General features: G+C 44.1%; 1 protein-coding gene across 1 annotated transcript; it reads right to left on the bottom strand.

Annotated features, from left to right (window-relative positions):
• Positions 1-215: 215 nt before the first annotated feature.
• LOC148783240 (uncharacterized) lies at positions 216-539 on the bottom strand. Its single transcript, XM_088859845.1, has one exon. The coding sequence runs from the start codon at positions 537-539 to the stop codon at positions 216-218; it is 324 nt and encodes a 107-aa protein (XP_088715971.1).
• Between the last annotated feature and the right edge of the window lie 19583 nt (positions 540-20122).

Below are 20122 nucleotides of genomic sequence, written 5' to 3'. Positions count from 1 at the left end.
TGTTCTGGCGAATTAGAAGCAGAGGTAGAGGGAGAAGCTTTGTCTTCGAGAGAAGGTACCATGACCACGGAGAGGTGACAAGGTATACTTGTGCAGATAGGAGTCAAAGGGAGGGTTTTGCCTTGTCTTTCCTCATCTTTTAACATGTCTGTAATCATTCAGCCCCGATCATCAGTGTCGTCATGAGATGAGGGTTCTATCTTTCTCACAGGCTTCTAATCATTGTCCTTTGACATTTCTGGTGCTGAAAGATCTTTGAAATAGTACTTGGCGTCATCACAGTGAGTTTCAGCTACATGGAACAGTCTCATATCAACATAGAGCGTCTGTTGCCTCCCATCTCGACTGTATTGGAAGCATTGGTGGATGGTCGAAGGAACCACCACCTGATAATGAAGCCAAGGATAGCCGAGCAGGACATTGTAAGATGTATCGTTGTCGATCACATGAAACTGAGCATAATCGTTGAGGTGACCGATCTTGAGGTGAAGACGCACTGTGTCAGCTGGCTTTTCTCCTGATTGGTTGAACCCTTGCATGGTGATGTGGGAAAGAGTGAGGTTGTCATATCCTAATCGCAGTCGGGTGACGATCCTTCTTGGGATCAGGTTGACTACTGACCTTCCATCCAACAAGATCTGGTTGATAGGGCAGGCGTGTAGTTCATGATTCACAATGAGGGGGTGAATGTGGAATTTGCCTCCCAACTGGAGGTTGTCTTTGGTAAAGGAGATTGTCAAGCACCCACTCAGGATGGCTGGGTCAACCTCAATAGGCTCCACTTCAGTCTCGTATACCTCTGGAATAGAAAGAGCTTCCACCAAGGCCATACGATAGTCTCTAGACAGCAGAAGGGCATCATAGATACTTAAAAGGGCTGGAAGCTTCCTCAAGTGCCCAATTACATCGTACTTCACTTTATCCTCATCAGTCTTCTGCGCTCCTGATCCAGTCACTGGTGTAGGTGATACGGTGGGCTTAGGAGCAAATTTTGGTTGACTTTTGGTTTGTAACACTAGCTGACTTTGTTGCTCAGCCAGTGTGGTTTGGGTTGATGGGGAGGCAATAGGTATTTGTATTAGGGATATAAAGGTTTGAGGTTGAGGCTTAAGGAAAAGTGAAGGATCAGGAAACTTGAGAATTTTGGCCTTTTGAGGTGTGGGTTATAGCTTCTTCCCTTATCTTAGGCTCATTTGCCCTGTACTGAATGGTACTTCCAAGATCTGCACCATGTGAGAGGCCTCTTTAGAAGATTAGCTTAAGGGTGGCTCAATCTTGGCTTGGGTTGATAGGGCGTCGACGACTGTCAAGAATCCAGCTGCTTGGGAATGCATCTTTCTTAAGTGCTTCTGCTATGATCTGCTGAGGCTGGTTCCTTCGAGATTTTTGTTTATAGTGTCGAAATCTGGGCATTGTCGAACTTCACCATTGGAAGAAATAGAAGAGGAGGGAGAAGAAGGGAAGTTAGAATGTTCCGGTTAGCTTTTTTCTCGATCGTCAGAATTGGATGTGTGCAGGGGGTATTTTAGGTCGTGCCCTGGCTTTGACCATTGTGAGGTGGTTTTAATGTCATCACCCATATTGGATGACTGCAGGGGATATTTTAGGTCTTCCCCTGACGTTGATCGTTGTGGGGTGCTTTTAACATCCCCGAGTTGTAGATGACTCAGGGACATCCGTCTTATTGGACGACAAGATAAGGAGAGCTATGCCAGGGATGAAGTCCAGTAAGGTTGGCAGTGGAGGAAGGGGCTTGAGAAACTATTCCTCGACTGGTGGCTGAGGGAGACGAAACCTTCAGCGAGCAGACCTAGGTGCCCATCTCTTTATGGATCTCTGAGGAGGGGTTTGGTCTGCCCTGTCTGACTGATGCGTAGCCGTAGCTTGGTGGACTACCTTACGCTTTAGGGATTTGAGCCTACTTCACCCATGATAGACTTCCCAGGGCTGAGAGGTCGGGGGCTCTGAAGGATCCAGGGTATGCTCACAGGGGACTTGTAGCGGGATTTCCTCTTCGACGGGAGTGACGGCTTGGAAGGGTTCTGGGAGAATGCCACACATGATGTAGCCCTCCTGCACCTTCTGACTTCGAACCCAGAGCATTCCTTCCGCTCGTGTCCCCATACATGGTGATATGGGCACCAGAGGCTTTTCGTACCCTGGGCAAGGCGTTTAGGCTGCCTGGCGGGCTTGGGAATGACGAGACCCTGTTAGAGCATCACCTCGCATAAGGCCTGTAGAGGGTCTAGCTCAGTGCTTCTTTGGGCTTGCGTCGAGAGTTCTTCTTGCACTGGTGGAAGAGAAACTTGAGGGCATCCTTCTGGGTTACCATGAGCTTTTTGGCACTGCTACATCTTCTTTGCCAAGAGTTCGTGGAAATCAGGGCATTCACTCACGTCATGGCCTCGTATCTGGTGATATGAGCACCGGAGCTTCTCTGTTCCTAAGGGCTGGAACTTGGGCTGCCTTGTCGGCTTCGGCATGATGTGTCCCTCTTCAAGAATTATGGTAAATAGTGCACGAAGGATGGCGGGTGCCCCCTCATCTTCTTGTATTGTCACTATGTGAGAAGACTCAGTTGCCTCGAACGCTTTCTTTAACTCTTCGATCATTATTTGACCCTTGTTAATAAGTGCTTCGCTAGTGTCGTTGAGCTTATCGCTGTCCTGAGTGGGGTGGCCTACTTTCCTGTGATAGGCGCAGTACCTCTCGTGTGTCTCCTTTCCAAATTGTTTTAGAGTGCTGACCTCCGGCAGCTGAATCATGTTTTTCTCCAATAATAGTCGAAGCAGTGCAGGAGCCTACTCCTTATCAAAGGGGTACACCTTGTGCTGGTGTTGTGTCCAGAAGTAGCTTCACTTTATGTTTTCAGGAGGTAGGACCTTGTTGTAGGACTGCTGCTTTCCCCCGACTTGAGACATTTGTGCCTCGAAGAGGTGTAGGGTTTCAAAAAGCAGCTTTGTTAGTGTCAGTTACGGTGATGGTTGCACTGATCACTACTTTCTGTCAGTTGCCACGATTGTTGGAGCGGGAGTTCGAGCCAGAGGGCTGCTGATGAGATCCGCCATGGTGTTTGGACAGACCCTCAATATGAACTACTTTAGATATGAGTTCTGACAGTGAGGGTGGATTGGAAGCCTCGACATGCAGGGCGATCTCGAGAAGCATGTTCCGTATGCAGGTATGGACAGCTTCTTTTTCAGTCATCGGAGTGGCATGGAAAGTTGCCAGCTCTCTCAATCGGGCGATGAACTTGTCAACCGACTCACCAGGGTCTTGAGTCAGAGTGAGGAGTTCGACGATTTCCACATTCCTTTGGACTTCGTAGAAGCGTTGGTAAAACAACTGCTCCAATTCCTGCCATGTGTGCACCTAGTTTGGCGGCTGTTGAGCATGCCACTGGAAGGTTGGCCCTTTGAGAGTCTCGATGACTTGACAGAGGAGGAGGAGTCCATCAGTCACCATCTCTCGATAGGCCACTTGGAAGTGGGCAGTATGTTGGTGTGGGGATGTAGTACCTTTGAACAGAGGGAGCTGCCCCTTTTGATAGTTCAGGAAAGCGTCACTTAGTCGATGTACAAAGGGTACGACATCTGGTAGAACGACGCCTCTTGCATGCTTGGGACCTTGTTTTTGAGACTGCGGGACTCCATGGCATCTATGTCGGTTTGGGAAACCCCGCGGGAAACAGAGCTATCTTGAGAGACTGGTGGGGGAGTTTGCTTGGGAACGGTGTCTACACCAACAGGAGAATCGGTCTCATGATGAGAAGAGGGGGACCTGGAGGCTTCTAGGTGTTCCATCTTTTCAAGGATGGATTGCATCATTACCTCGAATCTATTCATCCGCTCTTCCTGGGCGTCATCCAAATCGTTGATCACCATGACACTGACCGTTTCTTTTGGAAGGTTAGAGTTAAGTGGAGTAATGGATGGCCGGGGTTGCAAGTCGTGCATGGCAGTTTGCAGGGACTCAGCATGCCCCATTTGGACTTGAGCCTTATATGCCGATCTTGTGAGGATCGATTCTCGATAGTCATGGGACTGTGGCTTCTGGGCAGTGATCATCGAGTAGTATTGTTGGACTGGCTCAGGCTCTGAGGATCCACAGAAGGAAAATGTGAAGTATGAATGATTTGACATGAGATTGGAAACTTTAGAGTTATGCTTCTAAATGCCATGACTACTTTAACCATGCATAGATGATTTTGTTCTTCATTAAGACTCATGAAATTGCCCATTGTGAGGCTTGCTAACATGAACAAGCTTCCACGCCCAAAGTGTAGCGTGGCCATGAAATATTAAGTGCTCTTTAAAAGCTTATTAACTTGAGATTATGAATTTCCAGAACTGTGAATGTTTTTACATCAATATGTTCAATGACCAATGGCATCCAAATGGGACCCAATCGGTCTCAAATGAAAACCATGTATGTGTACTTCAAGTTTCTTTTTATGGCATGAAGAGATCTCGTACGTATTAGGAGATATAGCTTTAGATGCAGAGACATATTCGCACAGTCGCTGTAAATTCTAGCAACTGTGACCCTTGTTGGGCTGTGCTTTTTTGCTCACTAATGGTGTCCAAAAAACTTCAAATAACTACCATTGGAAAGGTCTGTGAATGTACCCAAGGTTTCATGTTTTGAAGTTTTTGAAATTCCCCACAGATTTTGAATTATGGCCGGAAATATGCAAGTATGTCGCTGTGCACTGTTGCAAGGAAGATTTCCAACAACTAATGCTCACCTTGAACAGGACTATCGACCCATCAAATAGCACCCAAATTCCTTCAAATCACTGTTTTTGTAAAGAACCATGCATTAGCTCAAATTTTAATGTTTGAGGCATTCTGAAATTCCCCCTAAGAGGGGCATGTCACTGTTACGTGTCACTGCATCATTGTATGACCATGCGACGCTAAGTTATCTTAATATATGATAAATGTGAATGCCATATGATAAATTCCATGAGAATGCCATAAAGATATGTAAATGATGCTGTGTAAACTGCACTTTAAGAGAAAGAGGGGGCCCCAAGTGTGACAGTAATGAAATCAATTCCTAATGAATGGCAAATGCTACTGAAAGGGCTTATGCGTAAATGCCTTGTGAAAGCTTATGAAATGCATGTATTTTTCATAATGCAATTATGTTATGATGAAATATGATTCATTTATATGAGGCATTGATTTATGAGAATATGATTCAACCATTATGAGGCAGTGAATTGGCTACTACGCGATGGGACACTCACCGGTAGTGGATATTGTTATGACACTGTAATGAACTGGCCACTAAGTGGTGGGACACTCGTCGGTAGTGGATATTGTTGCGATACTGTGATTAATGGCCAATTATTATGTTGATATTGACCACTACATAGTGGGACACTCACCGGCAGTGGATACTACTATGATATTGCCTATTACGCGATGAGACACGCATCGATAGAAAGGAAAGAGATGCGGACATATCCCCTAACCTTCATAATTATAAGAACGGGTTAAGGGAGAGGATAGAGGGTCACACCTTAGATTTATGAAATGAAATGATTGATGCCTTGCAAGGTAAGGGCCTATCGAACCCCACTTGTCATTACCCTCCCTCATGTACAATGGTAGAGGTATTAAGCAATGGGATTGGCTTAGCCTGATGATAGGGCCTCTACTGCGGGAGTAGGAGATTTAAGGAGTGAGTGGATAATAATTGATTTTTCTGTATGAAGAATGTTTAGTATTACAATAATTGGATAATTGATGATTTCACTGATTCAATGCTTGTGATCACACAGATTCAAAGGTAATTGTCGTTTAAATGAAATGTTCATAGTCACTGCTTGACCTGATATGCATTTATGCTAAACTATGACTCTTTATATTGATGAACTGAACTGTTATTTCACATGGATAGAATCATTATAGATGCATAACACTAGACCTGCTTACCAAGCTGTATAGCTCATCCCATTATTTTTCCCCTTTCCTTGTAGATTGATAGCGACAGGTGTAGGGTTGGGAGTTCATGTTTTACGGCCGGAGTACAAAGCTAGTGTTTTTGAAGAAGATGCTTGGACCTTATCTATGTCTGGGCTATTTGGACTTGGTTTTTGTTCTATGTTGATATGTGTAACATCGGGCCTTGGTGCCCTGAACCGAATGTAATATTTTTGAAGATTTCTATATTATGAATGTTGGTGTATGGAATCTTTCCTTACTCTTCTGTTGGTTAAGTTTGTTACTTTAGCTCACTTCCATGGTTTTCTCAATTTCTGAATATAAAGGCATTGAGTCCACTCCCACCTAAGTGACAAACGTTACATTGAATCACAAACTCGCACTCGATCGCTTGTCGACACGTAAGGTATGGTGGTCGGGGGAGGGGTCTTGACAGGTACTCTAAGGAAAACCTTTGAGTACCAAGTCTCGAGGTGCTTGCCTGGTGAAGGAAGTGCAACAGTAGGTGCAGGAGCTGGTTTATGACACCACCTGAGTCAAAATCGGTGAGGTCCTGCAAAGTCGGTGCGTGTGCACCTTTAGGGTTAGTCGTCTAGGTGCCTTGGGGGTCGGCCCAGGCCCGGTTAATGGGTTCGACCTTAAGAGGTCGAGACCCACGAGCTTGTGTCTGTGGGGGATTGGGCGGGAGCCTTTCTCTCACAGGATGAAGCTTTGTGTGCTTGGAGGGAGGACAAAGTGATCAACTCTCATGTGCTCGAGCTGGCATAGAGCTAGCGCCACCCCGAGCTATGGGATGCAGGTGTTTGGTGCATGCAGGGTTTGGCCCAAGGAGGCCTAGCCGGGATGTGAACCCAATGCAACATGAAAGTTGGCCTGAGGTGTGGCTCGAGTGGTTCGACCACGAGCACTTAAGTGTGTACATGAGGTGAAAATCACCGGATTTCCACCTCCGTGTGCCAAGCCTCCAGGTTTAGAGGTTCGGGGTAGTGTAGGAGTTCGAGGGGTAGCCTTGCTACGATCCTCAGAAGCAATGGAAACTTGCTTTCTATTAGCGAGAGTGAGAAGGGCAGTCTTCCGACATGCCTCAGTGATATGACTCGGAAGGGACTTGCCAGTAGCAAGGTGCGTGCTATGTGTTGTAGCAGATGTGCTACCAATACAAGCGGCCTTGGTGGAGGGTCCACCAGGGCGAGGAAGTGGGGAGTCAGGGACCTTTAAGTCCCTTCTCGTGCCAACCAAGGAAAGAACCTGGGAGCCAGACTGTGAGTCCCGACTAAGAAGGAGTGTAGGGAAGGAAGCTTTAGCAGTTCACTTCCCTTGAATAATCACGAGTTCGAGGATATGAAAGTTCCTGACTCGGATGAACAGGTTGAATAACCCAGGTGTCATATAAAGTAGTGCAGAAAGTAAAAGAAGATACTGATCAAACAAGAGTGAATGAAAGAAGGGGTAATAAGTTCCCCAGTGGAGTCGCCATGCTGGTTAGGTGCCTCGAACTCGCCCTACGGATTTAGATGATATGGCAACACATCTCTTACGTTTCTAGTTAACCCGGGACATGAGATCTCCCTCTCAGGAACCTTGCTCAAGAGCAAGGGCAGGTATACTAACCGATGAGAGAGGAATTTAAGGTGGGTTCGGGACTTAATGGGGCTGGCTCGAGTGGGCACCCTTTTAGATCACGAAGAAAGCCCCATAGCTGCTTTAGCTGGATTGGAATCACCTCCCTTGAAGGATGATCACCTTGTTTTCTGCACAAAACTAACATGGTTAATTTTAGAGACAAGCAGGCTTAAGGACCTACCCTTGTCTTAGGGCAATGCACATTCATGTGATTATGAATGTGGTAATTTTGAATTAGAGGAGAAAAGAATGAAGAGAATACATGAGACGGCAGAGAGATGGGGTCCCAATGACATTAAGCATTGCCTCCCACAACCGCACAGTAGTAGTGTCGTGGCCCTTAGATGGCACTCGACACTATTGCTCAAGACTGAAAAGTGAGCAGCGAACTACGGATGGCACTGGGCATCGCCGTTAGGCAACACAAGAAGGCAGCACACCCCTACGGGTGGCGATAGCCTCTTGTGAAGCACGCAACGATAGCCAATTGTGAAGCATGTGGCGATAGTTCTCTGTAAGGCACACGACGATAGGTGCGGGACACAGGAGGGACGACGATGAGCACATAACGCACGGAGGAGGCTTACGGACTGCGATGGGCACCGAGCACACGAAGGAACCTCGCGGACGGCGATAAGCACCGAGAACGCTAAGGAAGCTCGGGGACTGCGAAAGGCACAGAGCAAACGAAGCACCGAGCAAACGAAGGAAGCTCGTGAATGGCGATAAGCACCGAGCACGCGAAGGAAGCTCACGGACGGCGATGGGCACCGAGCTCGCGAAGGAAGCTCACGGACGACGATAGGCACAGAGCACGCGAAGAAAGCTCGTGGACGGCGATCGCAAGCTGGCGAACGACGATTGTGTGCTTGCAAATGGCGATCGCGCTCTCGTGGACGGCTATAGTTGTTGTCAATATCCCTCGCGAGTGGCGATAGGCATCACCGTCTGCAATAGGCATGCAACATGGTAGGAAACCTTTGCGGGCTGCAATGAGTTTCACCGTCTGTGCTCTTCACTGAGACATCGAGAGCATGTTTGCGAACGGCGATGAGCAATGCCGTCTGCCACCCTCGCTGGGAGATAAGGGTGAACGAACAGAAGGAGAAAGAAACTCGTGCATGACGTTGCCATGGCCATGCGTGACCTGTGAGACTATAAGAGAGGCATGCAAGGTTCTACCACTACCGTGTCGTGCATGGCCTCTGAGAGGAGCTCATATGGAGAAGAGGAAGCAGAAAGACTGAAAGAGAGGGAAGAATAGAAAAAGTAGAGAGAGAAGATTTACCTTGAGCCTAAGGGAACCAGTCCAAAAGTGTCTCTCTCCTTACTCTCTCGCTCCAAATGCGACTCAACAATAGAGAAATTCTATTCAGCAAAACTCTCTCTTTTTACAGAGGGTTGAATCTGTGCATACAATGATGGTACGTGGTATATATAGAAATGTTCCCAAACATGGTGGACTGATTAAAAGTAAACCTAATTGTTGGAAATTAAGGTTTAATTGAATTAAAATAAATTAAAAAATCGGGTGCAAAATGACATATTTGCCTCTTCCAAACAAGATGTCGAATTCCAATACAGTCCCTGTGTTGCCCTAGAACATATATGATTTTTCATGGATGATCCAAGGTCGTTTTGATGCTCGTTTGATCGAAAGATGGTTGTTTTCTTGTAGGGATCATTATGGTGATCGATTTGATACCAACTTCGAGCCAGATCTGCTCAGAAATGAGCAAATCCTCTCTCAGACTTGTGCCAAAGCCAACATGATCCAAAACATTAAAACACAAATTCAAAACAATACACAGTCAAAATTCAATAAAATAATAAGAAGAAGAAGAAGGAAAGGGTAAGTGAACAATACTAAATTGGGCCGGATGGCCCAGGACTCTCGAGCCTTCGATGACTTGCCCGTAACAGAACTGGTGTCCTCTTTGCTTCTTTGATTCAGATTTGGACTAGACAATCTCTAGTTGGAAAGGGTGGTTGTGCTCTATAGATGGTTTAGAACTAGGGTTCCCTAGGTCTAGGTTAAGGTTTCTCAAACTTAGTGGTAGGGTTTTTAGATTAGGGTTTCATAAACTCACCAATTTTTCTTCTTCTAAATGGCCATGAAAAAGGGTTTATGAAGGCCAAGGATCTATTGGGAAGAGTATCTTTCCATAACCAACAGATCATCCAACCAAAAATAAAATTTTTGGGGGTCCAGATTTAGGCAGTGGTGTCGCCTGGGCGACATGCCTAGTGTTGTCCAAACAAAATGGCAAAACCTTAACAAAAAGGGCAATAAATCTACACACGAAAGAAACTTATGGTATGGGCTTGAACAAGGCTGGGCGACACCAGTGGTGTTGCTTGGCCGACACTAGTAATGTCACCTTAGTCTGGGCGGCACCACTCGGGTCACCTAGTCTAGGCTAAGCGACACACTTGGTGTCGCCCAAACCAAAGTTGGTCCAAACTAACGGTTTCCACTTTTGGTGTGTTCTCAAACTTTTGTGAAGCTCTCAAAGAACATTTGGGTAAAAAAGGATGTTTCTAATATTTTTAATAATTCTTCTAGTAAAACAAGGCATTTGCAAAACTCCGGTTTAATATCGAGTATCTGCAGGGTTCTAAGTAAGCACAATGGTTCTAGCTCAGAGGAAATGTTGTATGGGCTATAGATTTGGGTTTACCAGGCTAATGTGGTCTTAAGGGCTCAGGAAATCCCAAAATTTTGCTAGATTTAAAATCGGGTGTCTATAAATGAAAATCGAATTGATCTTCTAATGAAGATATCTCAGATTTTGACACATTAAACTAATAAAAATAATTTGGTGGAGAAAGTGGGACAAATCGAACTCTTATTTAAGGCCAGATCTGCCCAAAATCAAGATGATCCTTTCTCAGATCTGTGGCAGAGCCAGCATGATGCCAAACTTTAAAACACAAATTCAAAACAGTAAATAGATCAAAATTAAATGAAACAATAAGAAGCAGAAGAAGGAAAGGGTACAAGAACAAAACTAAACTAGGCCGGATGGCCCAGGACTCCAGAGCCTTCGATGTATCGCCCGTAACAGAACCGACATCCTCTTTCCCTCTCTGATTCAAATGCTGACCAAACAATCTCTGGTTAAAAAAGGTTGTTGCGCCCTAAATATGGTTTAGAACTAGGGTTCCCTAAGTCTTGGTTAAGGTTTCTCAGGCTTACGGCTAGGGTTTTCAGATTAGGGTGTCATAAGCTCACCAATTTTTTTTCTCTTTCTGAATGGCCACGAAAAAGGGTTTAGAAAGCCCACAAATCGGTTGGGAAGGTTATCTTTCCATAACCAACGGATCCTCTAGCCATAAATACCATTTTTGGGGATCTGGATTTGGGCGACACCAATGGTGTCGCCTAGGCGACACATAATGTCGTCCAAACAAAATGGAAAAAACTTCATAAAAATGGCAAGAAATCGACACAAGAAAGAAACATCTGATTTGGGTCAGAACAGAGCTGGGCAACACCAGTGGTGTCACTCTGGCGACACCAATGGTGTTGCTCGGGCGACACTAGTAGTGTCGCCCTTACCTGGGCGACACCACTCATGTTGCCCAGTCTAGGCTGAGCAACACACCTGGTGTTTCTCAAACCAAAGTTTGTCAAAACTAAAAGTTTCCACTTCTATTGTATTCCTTAGCCTCTTGTGAATCTCTAAAAGAACATTTGGGTTAAAACAGGGCATTTGCAGAACTCAGGGTCAAAACAGAGAATCTGATGGGTTTTACATACGAAAAGTTGTTTTGGGTCACAAGGTAGGCTTTGTAGGCTATTGATTTGCGTTTACTAGGATAATGTGGTCCTAAGGGTTCAAGAAATCATAGATTTTTCCAGATTTAAAATTGGGTATCTGCAAATGAAAATCGGATAGATCTTTCGATGAAGATCTCTTGGATTTTGACACATTAAACTGAAAAAAATAATGTGGTAGAGAAAGATGGACAAATCAAATTGAGATCTAAGGCAAGATCATCCGAGAAGCGAGGAGATCCTCTCTCAAATATGTGGTTGAGCCAGCATGATCCAAAACATTAAAACACGAATTCAAAACAATAAACAGATCAAAATTAAATAATACAGTAAGAAGAAGAAGAAGGAAAGGGTAAGAGAACAATACCAAACCGGGCCGGATGGCCCAGAACTCCTGAGCCTTCGAGGGCTCACCCGTATCAGAAACGGTGTCGTCTTTGGCTATCTGATTCAGATGTTGTCCAAACAATCTTTGCTTGAAAAGGGTTGTTGTGCCCTAAGGATGGTTTAGAACTAGGGTTCTCTAGGTCTATGTTAAGGTTTCTCTGGATTTGGGATAGGGTTTTCAGATTAGGGTTTCATAAGCTCACCAAAAAAATTTCTCCTTTTGAATTGCCACAAATAAGGGTTTATAAAGTTGAAGGATCTATTGGGAAGGGCATCTGTTCAAACAGATCCTCCAACCAAAAATACCATATTTGCGGATCCATATTTAGGTGACACCAATGGTGTCGCCCAAACAAATATGGAAAAAACTTCACCAAAACAGCAAGAAATCGACACACGAAAAAACTTATGAATTGGGCCTGAACAGGGCTGGGCGACACCAGTGGTGTCGCCCTACTATGGGCGGCACCACTCATGTCGCCCATTCAAAGCTGGGCCACACACCTGGTGGCCCTCAAACCAAAGTTGGTCCAAACTAAATATTTCCACTTCCGGTGTGCTCCTCAGTCTCTTGTGCTTTGATAGAACATTTGGCTCAAAAAAGGATTTTCCTACTATTTTTAAGAATTTTTTTAGCAAAAAAGGTGGTTGTTGGACTCTAGGTCAATCAAGGTATCTGCATGGTTCTTGGTAGACAAAATGGTTATGAGTCACAGGGTAGGCTGTGTGGGAAATAGATTTGGGTTTACTAAGATATTGTGGCCTTAAGGGTTCAAGAAATCACAGAATTTGCCAGATTTAAAATGGGGTGTCTACAGATGAAAATCGGACAGATCTTTCGACGAAGATCTCTCGGATTTTGACACATTAAACTGATAAAAATATTATAGTAGAGAAAGTGAGACAAATCAAATTCATGTCTAAGGCCATATCTGGCCAGAAAAGAGCAGATCCTCTCTTGGATATGTGGTAGAGCCAGCATGATCTAGAACATTAAAACAGGAATTCAAACAATAAACAGATAAAAATTAAATAAAATCGTAAGAAGAAGAAGAAGGAAACGGTAAGAAAACAACACCAAATCAGGCCGGATGGCCCAAGACTCCCGAGCCTTTGAGGGCTCGCCCGTATCAGAACTAGCATTCTCTTTGGCTCTTTAATTTAGATGTTGACCAAACAATCTCTAGTTGAAATGGATTGTTGTGCTCTAAGGATGGTTTAGAACTAGGGTTCCCTTGGTCTAGGTTAAGGATCCTCAAGATTAGGGTTAGGGTTTTCAGTTTAGGGTTTCCTAAGCTCACCAAAGTTTTTTCTCTTTCTGAATGGCCATGAAAAAGGGTTTATAAAAGCCAAGGATCTGTTGAGAAGGGCATCATTCCATAACCAACAGATCCTCTAACCAAAAGTACCATTTTTGGGGATCGAGATTTGGACGACACGCCTAGTGTCGCCTAAACAAATATGGTAAAAACTTCACAAAAAGTGGAAGAATCTAACACACGAAATAAACTTCTTATTTGGGCTTGAACAGGGCAGGGCGACACTAGTAGTGTCGCCCTAGTCTGCACGGCAACACTCATTTCGCTCAGTCTAGGATGGGTTAAGACAAAGTTAGTCAAAACTAAAATTTTCTTCTTCCAGTGTGTTCCTCAGCCTCGTGTGAAGCTCTCGGCGAAACTTTGGATTAAAAAGGATTTTTCTACTATTTTTAATGAGTTTTTTGGTAAAATAGGGCCTTTGCAAGACTCGGGGTCAAAACAACGTATATGCAGGGTACTAGCTAGGCAAAATGGTTCTGGGTCACAGGGTAGGCTGTGTGGGCTATAGGTTTGGGTTTAGTAGGGTAATGTACTCCTAAATGTTCAGTAAATCACAAAATTTACCATATTTAAAATTGGGTATCTGTATATGAAAATTGGACAGGTCATCCGACAAAGATCTCTCGAATTTTGACACCTTAAACTGGTCAAAATAATGTGGTAGAGAAAGTGGGACAAATCAAATTCAGGTCTAAGGCCAAATATTCATAGAAACGAGCAGATCCTCTCTCTGATTTGTTTCAGAGCCAGCATGATCCAAACATTAAAACATGAAGTCAAAACAATAAACAGATCAAACTTAAATAAAACAGTAAGAAGAAGAAGACGAAGGAAAGGGTAAGCGAACAATACCAAACCGGGCCGAATGTCCCGGGACTCCGGAGCCTTTGAGGGCTCAGCTGTATCAGAACTGGTGTCCTCTTTTCTTCTTTGATTTTGAGGTTGACCAGATTCTCGCTTGATGAAAGGGATTGTTATGCCCTAAGGATGGTTTAGAACTAGGTCTAGGTTAATGTTTCTCAGGGTTAGGGTTTTCAGATTAGGGTTTCATAAGCTCACCAAAGTTTTTTCTCTTTCTGAATGGCCATGAAAAAGGATTTATAAAGGCCACGGATCTATTGGGAAGGTTATCTTTCCATAACAAATAGATCCTCTAGCCATAAATACCATTTTTGGGGATCTAGATTTTGGCGACACGCTTAATTTCATCAAAACAAAATGGTAAAACCTTCACAAAAATGGCAAGAAATCGACACAGGAAATAAACTTCTGATTTGGGCCTGAACAGAGCTGGGTGACACCAATGGTGCCGCCCTAGTCTGTGTGGCACCACTCATGTTGCCCAGTCTAGGCTGGGCAGCACACTTGGTGACGCCCAAACCAAAGTTGGTCCAAACTAAACCTTTTAATTTTCGTTGTGTTCCTCAGCCTCTTGTGAAGCTCTTTGAGAAACTTTTTTCAAAAAGAATTTTTATGTTGTTTTTTATGATATTTTTAGTAAAACAGTGCATTTGTAGGACTCTGGGTTAAAACAGGGTATCTATAAGGTTCTAGGTAGTCAAAATAGTTCTGGGTTACATGGTCGGCTGTGTGGGCAATAGATTTGCGTTTACTAGGATAATGTGGTCTTAAGGGTTCAGTAAATCACAGTATTTACCAGATTTAACGTGGGGTGTCTACAGTTGCCCCTCTTTGGCACTCCCTTTCCTTCTAGGGACAGGTTAGTGGCAAAGAAGTAGACACTTTAGTATTTCATGTCATTCGTAGACCAGGTGAAAGTCAAAGATAATGTAGACATTTTAAATTTCTTTCTGACTTCACGTGATCAGAGGGTACACCAACTAATCCCTCCAAGTCATTGCACTCACCGAGCTCACCCACTTAGGGCATTTTCCTCCAAGGGTTTTCGGTGTGAGATGTCGATGAGTTACACAAACTTGAAACTCGAGTTGAATTTTTTGGCCATGCCACTTAACTTAGGGGGTTCCGCAGTTTTAATTTTTTTAACCCTGGCATCTTCTTTGATTTCCTTAAGGTTTCCTAAGGCTTTTTATAAGAAAAGGCTTTCTATAAAAAGAGACTTATCTGACTGATTCCGAAGAGATTGACGAGGCAGCAACACAGTAATCACAGCAACACGGTAATCATCATATACGGGTGTCCAAGCTCCTTTGTTTTAAAAGATGTTTTAGAGATTTTGAAAAGAGCGATATTTGAATAGAAGCCAAAACTTGGACAGGTCACGATTTTATTAAAGAAATTAAAGTTTCTTAAAACACAAGACCTATAGTGAAAATTTTAAAAAGGGAAAGATATTTCGAAGAACAAGGTTGATTAACAGTTTTAACTCTTGCAACCATAGAGCCCTCTAAGCAGTTTAGTGTCATGCAGCGATGAACTACACACCCTTTTACGTCATACGGGGCTAGATGGAATACACCTGACCCTTTTATGTCATACGGGGCTAGAGAGAATACACCCGACCTTTTACGTCATACGGGGCTAGACGGAATACACGCGACCGTTTATATCATATGGGGTTAGACGGAATACACCCGACCTTGTACGTCATACGAGGCTAAACGTTACCTGCCTTGGCTCTTTTACGTCGTAGGAGTTTGACATTTTTCCTGTCTCCGCTCTTTTATGTCACACGAGTTTGACATTTTTCCTGTCTTGGCTCTTTTACGTCGCACGAGTTTAACGGTTTTCCTGAATTGGACTTTAGTTGACAGTTTAAGCTCATGCCACCGAGCATATGAAAAGCAACCTGAAAAAGTTCATTTCAAAATCCTTTGAAAACAGTTGATGTCAACAATAAAATTTTATTAAAAACACAATTTTGATCATGAAAGGTCCTAGGACATGACTAGGGGAATTTTTGTACAAGGAAGATTTTGGTGACACTAATGCTGTCGTCGTCACAGGCTGGGCGACATTGGTGTGTCGCCCATATAAACTGTGTCTTAAATTTTATTTATTTTTATTGTTTGGCTGGGCGACACCAAGTGTGTCGCCCATTCAATTTTTTTTTTTTTTTGCAGGGATTGCCTAGGAAATTGAGAGGGGGTTTTTGCAAAAAAATATTTTGGGCAACACTAGTGGTGTCACCCTAATAGGCTAGGCGACACTGGGTGTGTCGCTCATAGAAATGTTTTTATTATTATTTCGAACATGGAATTAAGCAGGGAAAACCATGGAAGATTTGGGCAACACGAGTAGTGTTGCCCTCACAGGCTGGGCGACACTAGGCGTGTAGCCCATAGAATTTTTTTTTTTTTTTTTTATATTTGGAAAATGCTGTAGAGAGGTTTTTGTCAAAATTTTTGTGGGCGACACTGGTGGTGTCACCCAGCCTGGGTATGAATTTGGGCGACACCGGGCGTGTCACCTAGACCACGGACCTCAAAATTTTGAAATTATTGTTTTAGGAGGTCTTGGGGTTGCTAAAACCTTCTGTTGGCCCAAGTGGAAACCTGCAGGATGAGTTTTGGGCGAGATTTCCTTGTTTCCACAAAATTCCCCTCCTTCCCAATCTCCTTTCATCTTTCAATCTCTCCCTTCTTCTTTCCATCTTCACCATCTTCTGATCTTCATCTTCTTCCTTGTCCTTACTGGTTTTTCATCTTCTTCTTCTTAACTCTCATGGCTCCTCAAAAGGATAATACGATTTCCAAGGGCAAAGGGGAGGTTCCTGAGAGGGCTGATAAAGGAGGAGAGGAGGAGGTTCTTCCTTTGTTTTCTAAGGTTAGGCACTGTCCCGAAGGTCTGCCCTCCCACATCTCATAGGGCCTTTGATCAGGTGAAGTTCCTTGGCATGTCAATGGCTTCCCTGTTATCAGACTCTGGTTTAGGGATTGGTTTCTTTCCGTTCCACAATGGCCCGAGCTCATGGCCTTTTTGGCTTCAGTTTCGATGATAGGTATTTTGAACATGGCCTCTTGCCATGTGAAATTTTCGCTTCTCGAGGCTCTTACTGAGAGATTCAACTATCAAACAAACACCTACTTCCTTCCAACGGACTAGACAATGCCACCTTTGGAGGAAATTGTCAGGGTTTCTGACTTAAGCTTGGCTGGGATTACGTATAAACCTTCTACTACCACCGACGATCATTCCATCATGCATGTGTGGCTGTTGAGGGCTGCCTACTCTTCACATTGTGAGTGGGTCGATATGGAGTTGCTGGTCTGGAATCGAGAGCAGTCTTGAGCCATCGAACAAATCTGTATTTTCCGTTTTGTGTTATCGGGATCCGTTCTTTTTTCGAGTGGTCATTAGACGGTTCGTAGTTCTCTTGTTCCTTTAGCTCATGCCTTCTAGGAAATAGCAGGTTACACTATTGTTCTGGTCGTGTTGACGGCATTTACCGGGGTCTTCACGACAGAGTCGCGTGAGGTGACTGATCCATTGAGGGTAGCACCCTGATTTTGCAGGTATATTTTTTAACTCAATTTTACTTTATTTTTTCCCCTGCAACCAGTTTTTCTTCTGGTTTTTGTCCTTGGATCCCATATTTTTTCCATATATGTTCACTGGAAAAGGCCCGAATCCATCCAGAAGGGTCTAAGTTAGGCGACACTAGTGGTGGTGCCAGAGCGACATTGCTAGTGTCACCCACACAGTCTAGGTGACACCAGTAGTGTTTGGTTAGGTGCCTCAATCTCGCCATCTAGATCGATATGATCTGACGTTACGTGTCTCAGGTTTCGGGGGGAACCGAGACTTTGAAATCGCTCTCTCGAGATCCTCGTTCAGGAGCGAGGGAAGGTATACCAACCGATGATAGAGGAATTTAAGGTGAGTTTGAGACTTACTCGGGCTAGATCACCTTGGCGCCGTCTTAGATCACGAAATGCCTCCCAGTCACAAAACTGGTTCGGAATTGCCTCCCTTGCCCTGTAATCTCCTATTTTTGAAATTACACACATACGGTTAATTTACAAGACATGTGGGTCAAGTGACCCCTCCTTGTCTTTTGGCGATGCACATAGTCGTGCACATTCAAAAGAAGAAATAGGGGAAGGGAATAGATGAAAGAAGAAGAATGAGATAGAAAAGAAGAATGGGGAAGATAAGAATTTGATTAGGTGGCTGGACTAACACAATAGCTAGATCGGCAAGTGATTGACCTGTCATGATAGCAAGACAAGCACGGTAGCTAGACCGGCACATCTACAATCCTACTAGACGACAGAACGAACATCGACCGGCGTAGCACAATGGCTAGCCTATCGTGGCAATAAGGTGGGCACGGTAACTAAAACTGGCACAGGGACTGTACTGCTAGATGATGAAACTACCAGGGTAGTGTTTAACTTTGCCTCCCTTGATCTAACGAGAGAGAAAGAAGAAAAGAGAGAAAAAAAAGAGAGAGGGAAAGGCATGCATAGTACTACCGATGTCATGCATGTGAGAAAAAGAAAGGAAAGAGAGAGAGAGGAAAAGAAGAAGAAAGGAACAGTAAGAAAGAAGAGGAAAGGGTGAAGAAGAAAGAAGAAAGGGGAAGAAAAGAGAGAGGGTATCATGGGTGGCGATGAACTTCCGTCGTCCATGACAGATGGCCATTGTCTATGACAGAGGAATCACAAGAAAGAGAAGACATGGACAGCGATGTGCTTCCATCGTCCATGATACAGAAGTAAAGAGAGAAAACATAGCCTGCGATGAACTTCCGCCGTCCATGATAGAGGAATCAGAAGAGAGAGAAGACATGGACGACGATGAACTTCTACCGTCCATGACAGAGGAGAGAAGAGAAAATAGAAAACACCGGCGGCGATGAGCTTCTGCGGTCCACAACACAAGAATTAGAAGAGAGAGAAGATATGGACGATGATGTGCTTCTACCATCCACGACACAAAGGAATAAGAGAGAGAAATCATGGATGGCGATGAGCTTCCACCGTCCGTGGTACAAGAATTGGAAGAGAGATAAAACATAGATGGCGAAGACACAGGGGAATAAGATGAACTTTGACAAAGACCTGGCCCATCACTCGGGTTAAGGCTCGCCTCACTGTTTAGGTCCTAGAAACAGGAATACATCATGCTAGGTGATAGCCTCCACCATGCATGAACAAAGAGAGGAAAGAGAGAACAAAGAGAGAGAAGGAAAGTAAAGAAGAAAGAAAAAAAAGACAGAAGAGAGAGAATGAAAGTGGATAAAGAAGATCAAAGAAGAAAAAGGAAAGAGAGATATAGATGGGGAGAGAGAAATAGAGAGATAAAGAGAAAGAGAGAGAAAGAAATAAATGAGAAGAGGAGAGAGAAAGAGAGAGATGAGAGGAGGAGAGAGAAAGAGAGATGAGGGAAGGAGAGAGAAAATTACCTTCACCAAAGAGTACCAGACATTTTCTTCTCTCTCCTCTCTCTCTCCAAGATGTACCATTTGGAAGGTATTTTTCGTCAACATGAGAACCCGGCTCAATAAAGGCCTAGTAAGTAGTGGAATTTTTGACAGTCTCAGAACAACCCCAGAACTACACCGGATCTTCATGAAATTTCTAAAAAGTCTCCTGTCAAGTTTCGTCACATTTGGACATGTCTAAGGCAGTGCAAACTAAGAAATAGTTATGTTAGAATCGGTCTCTAGCACCCTGAAACAGATCCCTATAACTAGAGCTACATTTTCAGCATCTCAAATTGTTGTGAAACACTACCATTGGATCCGACGCAGTTGAAAACCCCCAAGGGTCAAGTTTCTGCCCAAACAAACCCTCCAGGAAGAAATTATAGGTGAAAGAGTGAAACAGGAGGAGTCGCACGCTATTCCCGTGAGCCACCCTACAACACTACACCATTAAAGGGAAAATCATGACCAGTGACTTTTGAACCTCATATCTCGGTCGTCTCACATCAAATCGCATTCAAATTTGGTGAGCATGTTCGTCCAGTCAAGACTAGTGAATCTATATGTGGCACTCCTCGTGACAATACCCGAGCGCGGAGAAAAGCTAGATAGAGTTAGTGATCCGTGAAGAAAGTGCAGGAAATTCAACAACATCGTGCCTCACTCGAGTGGCAAAATCAAGCTGCTCGGGAGCCCGATCGACACG

The sequence above is a fragment of the Amborella trichopoda genome, chromosome 2 (assembly GCF_054954075.1).
Source record: "Amborella trichopoda isolate Santa Cruz 75 chromosome 2, AtrichopodaSantaCruz75HAP2 v2.0, whole genome shotgun sequence".
Taxonomy (NCBI): domain Eukaryota; kingdom Viridiplantae; phylum Streptophyta; class Magnoliopsida; order Amborellales; family Amborellaceae; genus Amborella; species Amborella trichopoda.
Note: the sequence above shows the minus strand (reverse complement) of the source record. Positions and strands in the feature narration are given on the sequence as shown.